Here is a 9,393-nt window from a genome sequence, read left to right on the forward strand (position 1 = left end):
GATGAGGATGTAGGAGAGAAGGAAGTGGAGAGGTTTTAACTATGCCTGAAGAATTCAGGTCAGGGGGAAAAAAATCAAAAATAGCATTTGATGGGAAGAGAGGAGTGGTGGGAAAAAACTAAGAGAGGGAAGTAGGTTACACGTAACAGTTTCACAGGGACTTCTGTAAGAACAACTTCCATTTCATTTTCTGCTTTCCAGTGATACACCTGTTGGCCTAGTTGTTGACGTGCCTCAAAAAACTTTGCTAGGTGCATATCTGAAGGGGAACATGCATAAATTATGATCTAATTAATGTCCGTGAAAAGGAGTGCGCTCACTTGGTTAGCGCAGGGAACTGGATCTCTTCAGCTCTTCCACTGACTCACCAAGCCTCAAGGGCTGGCAGGAGGAATACTAACTCCTGTTTTACCCCAGAGGGGTGTAGGGAGGCTTTACTAACACCTGAAGTACATTTGGGAACAAGTCAGCTATCTCATATCTCACTTCCAGCCAAACTTCTGATTCAATACGGATTTACTTACCATATATCTTTTTTTTTTTCTCTTCCAGTTACTATTTCTTCAACTGCAGAAAAAGGTAATTTTTTTAATGTTTTTGAAAATGTGAATAGTTTTGTTGCACGCAAGTCTTAAAGGACATAGAATTTAAATGTACTCCTTTATGTGTAAGCTCTGTGTAGCGAGTAGATTAGTGCTAAGAAACAAGGTAAATATTGTGAGGTTGAGTCTGTTTAGCTTCTAGTACCACACACTTGGGATGATGACAAGACCTGTGAGTAACGCAACTATTAGGTTTGCAAATATTTTTAAATGGGTACCTTCTAAGAACAGAAAAAGGAGAAGAGAGAAGGAACTGCAGCAGATCCACAAGTCCATTTTCTGTTTATTTCTGAACACACCCTGTGACCTGAAAGACTTCTGGAAGAGGAAGAATTGTTGTTCTACTGCTTGCTATTTTCCAAACAGCTTACCAAATTCTTCAGAACTCTATTCTTTAGTACTGGTTAGAACTGTGCAAAACACAATCATTTCAAAGGTGGCTGCACATTATAATTTTAAATTTCCAGGTCAAGTGGTTAAGGCCTTGTTTTGCAAAACTTTACTTAAGTCTTCGTATTTGCTTTGGCAAGTATATGCCACAGTGGGTAGTACTCAAAAAAAATTCCAGCATTCTTGCTCTGCCACTTCTTTTAGTTGTGAACAAAAGCTAGTCTAAAGGATGATTCAAATCCAGAAGTTCAAAATAAAGGGGTTTTTTATAAAACTTTTTTTTTCTGTAAAAATACAAATGATTGATGGGATCTTTGTTTGGGAGTTATTTCAGCTTATGGGGGAACATGAGTGGTAGATTAAGCATAGATTTGCATTTTGACTATCCACAGAGGGCTGTCTTCAGAGAGTGAGACCACGGGTAAGAGGCTCTCCTCTCTTAAATATTTTTGCAAAAGAGCACAGAATTTGAAACTAATCTAGCAGTTTTCTTCCTGGTTGGGAACATCCAGGAGAACACTGTGAGAGGAAGGAACCTTGATGGAATCTGTCTTCTTTCATCTTCTAATGAAGAGGTGAAAGAATGGGAAAACCTCCAAAATAAACTGTAAGTCGTTCAAGATGGGAGCTGTATCTTACCCTGGGTTTTTACATCACATTGCACAGCTGGGCTTCACCTAGACTTCACAAAATTCTGCAGATTGCTGCTGTGCTTTAATGTTGACCGGTATGTGAATAAGTTTTACTTTCTAGTTTCTTCCAGAAAGGCAAGATCCACGTCTCAGTTAAGGAAGCCTGGCAGAGCAATGATGTTGGTGTTGCATAGTCAGATCTCTGGCTTTAATACAAATGTGGTGCCTGTCTGACTGAAGCAGGTGCTCTTAAATCTACTAAAGAAGAGAAATACTTGATTGATTAATGAGACTGACAGTATAGTTGGAACCTGACTGTTAGGCTTTTAATAGCTGTCACCTGCATGCTTTTTGCACCTTCAATTCTAAAGCATGTCACAGGCATCTTGCATGCATGAATTTCTTCACTGTGGAGGTTGATCTTAAAATGAGATGTGAAGTCTTTTTTCATTTGAAATGAAAGCTATCATAAGTTTTATAAAGTTCTTATAAGCTAGTTCACAGCAGCCAGGAAATAACATCAGAAGAGTCAAAAGGCCAAAGTACCAGTAACATTGCTATGTAAATCAATAATGTGCATCTTAGCAAATATATTTTGCTCCATATTTCAATGTACTGTGTTCAAATCCTTTTACTCCAGTACTTAATTACAACTTTTGATTAAATTAGTGGCGATTTCTTCACCCCATTAAGGCTATTTGTAATTTCATATTTCTTGTCTAGATTTATATCCATTAGGATAGGGGAATAAAGTCAACTCTGAATCTCTCTTAACAATATAATATATTTCTGTTATATATTATTACCTCTCTGTAATCTGACTCTGTCTTGGAGGTAGTGTTAAGAATGATTCAGAAAAGGATGTTAAGGGCAAATCTTAGGAGGGCTTAGCATATTTTAGGAGGATGTTAAAAGCATGTCTTAAGACATTGTGCTCCTGAGGGCATAAATTATGGTCTAATATGCATCAGTGCCTTTAAAGAGAAGTGACTTCACTTGATCACAGCATAGCACCAAGAATCCTGGATTCCCTTAGCCTAGCCAGGACTTCCTCATGACTCTGAGTCTGGCTAAACTGGCAGATATTGGGGTTTGAGGTTTTTGACGTATTTTCCATCTAGCTTGTAATTACAAGAAAATGAGCTGAATAGGAATGAAGCTGGTTTATATTTGTACTGGAAACTGATGCAAGATGCTTCAGAGAGTAGTCTGCAGAGGACATACTGCTACCCAAAATGGTGGGTAGACGGACTGCCAAAGTAAAGCCGTCAAAAATGGTATCTTCCCTCCGTCTCATTTTTCTAGGAGCACTGACAGGACAGATACCTGTAATCGCAGTAGGAATGGCAGCATGGGAGTGGAAAAAGAAGTAAGAATTTATTCAGTGTGGGGCCATTATGGACTGCCGATTGCAGGCTTTCTCCTCTAGACTGGGTGGTGCCCATCACTGGAACAGCTGTGAAAGACTTGCTCTTCCTTGAGTTGCCCCAGTTTGGCTGCTGAGGACAGGTCCTTGGTTTTTAATGATGGTGACAGATTGCAAGATCTCAGTTATTACAAGAGAGCAAGAGCACTTTAACGCTGCCTCTTTCTAGTAAACACCGGTAGCACTGGCACAGATCTGTACCCTTGCTGCAGCCAGCCTCGGTGCCTGTTATTCTGTGTGTTGTTGGGGCATTTGCAGCCTTTGACAAGACTTTGAGATTCTGCTATTTGAAGTATTGTGTGTGCACTAAAAATAATCCTTCAAAAGAATTTGAATTGTGGGGGTGATTTTTACGGACAGAATAGAACTGTTTACTGTGTAAGTTAGTTTTGCTGTGCCTTGCCCTCCCCTGTATCTCACTTCCTCTTTCCTTCTATTCAACTTCTCTCACCCTCTTCTCTCTCAAAGCTCTGATCTTTGCAGCTGATTCCACTCCAATTTTGTGTCTGTTTCTCCTCTTTTCCGAACCATTTTCTCATGCTTTAATTGCTTAACCACATTATGTTTGAATGTGTATAGTATGTTTTTAATAAAAGACCATTTCTAATTATGCAGTGCCTAGTACAGTGATACACTAGTTCTTTCCTATCAGGATGACAGTTTTAGGATGGCTTTAGAAAAAGGTTTTGCTTCTTGCATTTTAAGTCAGCTCCACAGCTGAAAATTTGCCAAATCTGTCTGTGAGTTTGGAGGAGTTGGAGGCAAAGGTAAAAAGCATAATTCTCTGAAGAAAGCTCAAATACCATTTGTTTGGGTTTTTTACTGTAACAAGCAATGAAAATCCTGAAAGATGATAAATTATGTGCACATGCGTTTTCTGAGCTGTTGGAAGTTCCCCAAGTTTCAAGCCTGTTCTGCCATCCATGAAGTATGTCATATGGCTTCTTAAAGGACTCTCTTTATGTGCACAGGAAAGTAGGTCAAGTTTCCTTCTTCCTGCAACTGAAGATAATATAAGTGAAGATAATGTAAATATTTAGTATGACTTCCTTTCTAAGGCTTGCTGTTCTGGCACAACTGATCTGTTTCCTCTTGACAAGTGGTAAAAGAAACTGTTAGAGGAAACAAGATTGGAAGAAGCTTCCTGGGTCATAAGGTCTGGGTCTCTGGTCTTTAAGGCAACCATATCACACACAGACCCATTCATAAATTGATTGAGCTCCCTACTAAAGCCACCTACATTTTGTTGCCACTATGACTATAATAGCAGGACTCTTCCAGATTATATTCCTGTGATGACGTGAAAGAAGATACCCAGACAATTTTTAACTCACAGACAGCTCTCACCTTGGAGTGCAGTCCTCTCCAAGGCCCTGGTTTGGAGTTTTTACTGTCATTGATGGCCAGTGCCTTCTACAATGGCACAATACTGTGCTGTTCTATTAGAAGTAGAAATTAAACTGAATTCTGTAGGTCAGTTATCAAATACTTTAATCTAGAATGGAATTGTAGCATCTTCTTTATCCAAAAAAGGTTAGTCGCATGCCACAGGTGAAGCTGTGTTCAGTTCTGGGGTTTTTGTTTGGTTTTTTTTCCCTTCAAAGTCTGTTTTGGAATCTTACATAAAAGTATATTATAGAATCATAGAATAGTTTGGGTTGGAAGGGACCCCTAAAGGTCATCTAGTCCAACCCCCCTGCAATGAGCAGGGACATCTTCAACTAGATCAGGTCGCTCAGAGCCCCGTCCAACCTGACCTTGAATGTTGCCAGGGATGGGGCACCCACCACCTCTCTGGGCAACCTGTGCCAGTGTTTCATCACCCTCAGCGTAAAAACTTTCTTCCTTATATCTAGTTCTTTCTTATTTCTTCCTTATATCTAGTTCTTTCTTATTTCTTCCTTATATCTAGTCTAAAAATCTATCCTCCCTTTATTTCCTTGAGGAATAGCAACCATCACATTTGGTGATTTTTGTTGTTTTTTTTTTTTTTTTTTAAAGTGAGCACACCCAGGGAAGAGGATTTAATATAACTTAATTTTATCAGGTGATTCATAGTGTAGTAGTTTAGCCCTCATCAAAGATCAGGGATTTTATTTCTTGTTCTTTTCAGCTATATTCACCGAACTCTTATTTGTATTTTATTGCAGTTGTCTACCTTGTGGTTTTTCATCTGTCATTTGTCATGTTTGTATGGTCCTATTGGAAGACAATTTTCACATCTCCTGCATCCCCCTCTAATGAGGTAAATATAATGTTAGAAAAACGTCAGTGCCTTTTTTATAAATAGCTGAACTGTTTTCAGTGATGAAACTTGTTTGCAGTACTGCATGATTCACCTTTTGCTTCTCATTATCTAAAATAGAACAGCATGACAGTGTACCATGAATGAAAATTATCAAATTACTCTTAAAATACTGTATACTTTGTGTAATGACATTTCCTTATATGAAATGCGCATTTAATTCATCACAAATTTGACAGTCATGCACAGTGCTTTGCTATGAAGTAGCTTGCTTGAAACTTGGAATTTTTAAAACCAATAAATCAAATATAGTGACAACATTTTTATATTTCCATTTTAGGCAGTTTTGACCTTTGTTTGGGTAAGAAAAAGTAGTAATGCAATGTATACTCATAACCCGGAGGACTGAACCACTTAGTAGTAAGTCAAGGGTTAAGGTTTAGTGACAATTGAGAAGTAAATACATAAAGGAGCTTTACATAATGGCAAAAGAATGCATGATGACTGTAAGACATTTTGTTTAGAAAAAGAACAGTATTAATTGCAATAAGTCTGAGATGGATTACTTTGTTTTCTATTTTCTCTAAGGTGTGTGTGTGTATGTAAGGATTAAATACTGGCACCAAATTTAAAATACTTCCCTTCCCTGGTTTTATAAAGCTTTTAAATTGGCTGAACTGTTTGAGGTTTTGGTTACTCTATGGGGGTTGAATTTTTATTCTATTTTTGGCAAGACTGACTTTCAGTGCTAATGTCAACCTTAAACATTTTTTTAAAAGAGTTAAAACCATGCTTCTAAGGAAAAGCAAACACTGCTCTGCAGTGCTTAATTATGGCTTAGAGATCTGTATCTTAGAAAGCTACAGAATATAAAGTGAAAAAAGCTAAAGACTATTCTGCTGTTTAGCTAAGCAAAAAGAGTGGTACTGAATTGTTAAACCTAAAGATTCAAAGGGACTTGTCTTCAGGGTGGTTTGTTTCAGCTTTATCTGGGATGGTTCTGCAGGAAAATGATAACATTAAGCAGGTTAACTAATTAAAATGTGGTTGGAACCATGTTATTCCAGGTTTTGTAAAGCTGTATGAACTACAGCTGCTCATAAAGCTAATGCCTAGTAACTTTTACTGTCTGCTTGGATTCTTCAATAATAGAAAACCTCTTCTGGCAGTACTTACCTGTCGTTACAGTAATGTTGTAGCAAGCTTTTCATATTCAGTGAGTAAAAGGGATGGTTTGGGCATATGGCATGTAATGAATATTTCCTATATCAAGTATGGGGGTAGATCAGATTTAATACAGTTTTCTTCTACAGCTAGCTTTAAAAAGAAAAAAAGGGAAAAAACCCAACCCACAACAACAACAAAAAACACCAAAAACCAACCAAAAAAAAAAAAAAACATCGCCACTTTTTGTCTCTCTGGGCAAGTCCCTTCTGTTCATGTACCAGTGAGTAATTTATGCTGGTTTTACTTAAAAACAAAACCTGACTTCAGAATCTCCCCGTTGTATGAGAGTGTAAACGTATATATTTTTAGTCATTCAAATTAGCCATTCTTGCAAAACAAATAGCATCCTGTGATCTTACTATTGAACTAAAAAATATTCTGCAGCTGCTGTTGTCTTAGTGTAATCCCTGTACATTTGTCATAAGAAAGAACAATCAACATTGTACAAGATCCAGAAAGAGGAAGGAAACAAAGGGACTCTTTCTGTTTTCAATAAGAACTGCTGGAACCTCATTGGAAATTCTGTTAGCTATGTGGTAACAGACAACTTTTGATGTCTTTGAACATATCCTGCCATTGTCCAAAGAGACTGTGGTCTCATGGCCCTATTAATTTCTGAATTTAGAACAGAAATATAGCTGTTCGGAAAACCAAAATCCTATGCAGAATTTTTGGAGTAATATTATGATGTTACTTGGACAAATTAAAAAGGTTTTAAATCTTGTGACTTCGTTCCTTTTCTGTGCATTAATGGTTTGCCATAGAAATGTCATCTAGAAGTAGTATTTCATGTTTAATGCCACCTCTGCTTGATTGCAGGTCATGGAGACAGGCATTGGGTCACCTAGCAGACTCACAAGGGCAATAGGGAGGAAGGCATATTGCACTGCTGTTTGCTGGCATGATGTTTCGTATCTGTCTTAAACTTTTTATGTGAGCGTCTCCAGTTTCCATATTTGAGTAAATATCTAGTTTAGAGATGAATATTAAAAAATAAGGTCAAACTCTTGGTGATGACTGAAATGTTAAACTTTAATTTCACTCTTCGCATAGATTGATCCTAGTTTCTGATTATTTAAAAGGGGATTATGTTTCATGTTTCACCCTTGAATGGTGGGTAGGCTCAGTAACTGGGATGACACTAAATGTAACAGGAGACTTAACTAGATTCTGTGAGATATGAGGCAACTTATTTGCATTCTGGGTTGGGAAATAGCGCAGAGAAATTGCAGCAATGTCTTACTGCTTCCTCCTTTCTGTAAGTGGAGTCTTCAGTCAGTTGGCAAGCCACAATGTAATCCAAAAGAGGAAAAACTACAGGATGAAAGGAAAATCCATGTGAAATAATCATATACATGTTCTTGGTAGGAAAATATGGTCATATTAAACCATGCTAAGCCAATTTTTGTTCCAGTTGCACACACAGCATTTTCCACTTGTTACCATGAATACTTTGTCTATGTGTGCTCATAAAAGGGGCTCTTGTAGCCCATGCGGGAATCTCAGAGTTTAAAAGTGCTTCAGAACAGAAAAATACCAAAGGAAATAGTGAGTTCAGCCCCAACTCTGCAGGGGCTTGTCAGCACACTGGGTGTTTGTGGGGCTTAATGGTAAAGCTCATTTCAGTGGATACCAAACTAAGTGTTTCACAAGTGAGTAAAAGCTCTCCAGGTTCTTCTGGTAAAGCTTTACATTTCAGTGAGGCTTCAACATGAATGCTCCTCATGCTTTACTCAGAATTGTAACTCTCTCTGAAATTGTACAGGCTTTGCTGAAGTTGCTTTCAGTACAGCTCATGGATTTTGAGACTAGTGCTGACTACTCCCAAGCAAAAATTCCAGTTAAACTCTTTCAACTTCTGAGCTGAAGCCATGAAGCCGCACCCCCTTCACACACACACCACACCCCCCCCAGCTTGTACCCCTCTGTAAGTCAGAGAGACGAAGTGGGATAAGAGAACTTTAGTTGCCCTGTAGCAGCAAAGGACTGTTGCACCTTCCTCTTGGTCACAGATCACTTAAATTTAACTCCTGATAAGCATAAAGGAAAGGTTATGCCTTCTTAAAACTCCCGAGTCTCTGGCTTCCTTTGTGTTGAAGGGAAAATGCCATAGATAATGGAACAGAGATAAAAGATTATTTTCTTTAAAATATGCCCAGGACTGTCATGGAGTTTTGAGGATCTCCTGTAATTCCTGTAGCATTCTGTTTTTCTTTGTGGGGTTTTTTGGGTCAGTGGGTGGGGGCTTCCAAAAGCATAGGATTAAGATACATAGGGTCTTTTCCTTGGAGCTTGACTAGAACACAAAGTAATAGTTAATCTCTTCCCTTCATTCCATTTTCTCCCTCCCTCCTAGTTTTGCTTGTCAAAAGCTGATAAAGAACAATATGAAAAAGAAGAGAGACCAGAATCCCAACAGGAGATTTTGAGAAGAGCTGCTAAAGACTTGCCTATCTATACGACAACAGCATCGAGAGGTGAGATATAAAGATAATTCTGTGCTCCTGAAGCTGCTAGTTTAATACAGTGAAATTCATTTGATGTCACTGAATGAACAATCTATTAAGCACATATTGCAAAGGCCATGACCTTGTTTTGTTATTTGTTTGGGCTGGTTTTTTTCCCCCAAGAGAAACTAGAGTCCTTTGTCTGGGGATCTCAACATGTAGCCAGTATTTGGAATAAAAAAAAAAAGAAAAGAAAAATCCTCTTCTAGCAAGCAGATAGATGGCAACATTTATCTCTAATTGTGTCTATAAAAAATAAGCACAGCAAAGAAATACAACTAGAAATAAAGAAAATTCAAGTTTTTACTCAATGTTATAATCATTTCTATCCCCCTTTAAACGTCTTTTTCTGAGCTGTATCAGT

At 38.0% G+C, this 9,393-nt stretch overlaps 1 protein-coding gene across 1 annotated transcript in view; it reads left to right on the forward strand.

Annotated features, from left to right (window-relative positions):
* Positions 1-558: 558 nt before the first annotated feature.
* Positions 559-9,393, forward strand: part of ZDHHC20 (zinc finger, DHHC-type containing 20) — a 25,799-nt gene continuing 16,964 nt past the window's right edge. Inside the window, exons 1-3 of the mRNA XM_009327772.1 lie at positions 559-579; positions 5,201-5,295; positions 8,879-8,999. Of these exons, the coding sequence (XP_009326047.1) occupies positions 5,236-5,295; positions 8,879-8,999 (181 nt within the window). The 5' untranslated portion in view covers positions 559-579; positions 5,201-5,235. The remainder of the gene's footprint in view (positions 580-5,200; positions 5,296-8,878; positions 9,000-9,393) is intronic.

Source organism: Pygoscelis adeliae, unplaced genomic scaffold, assembly GCF_000699105.1.
Source record: "Pygoscelis adeliae isolate BGI_AS28 unplaced genomic scaffold, ASM69910v1 Scaffold14, whole genome shotgun sequence".
NCBI lineage: Eukaryota > Metazoa > Chordata > Aves > Sphenisciformes > Spheniscidae > Pygoscelis > Pygoscelis adeliae.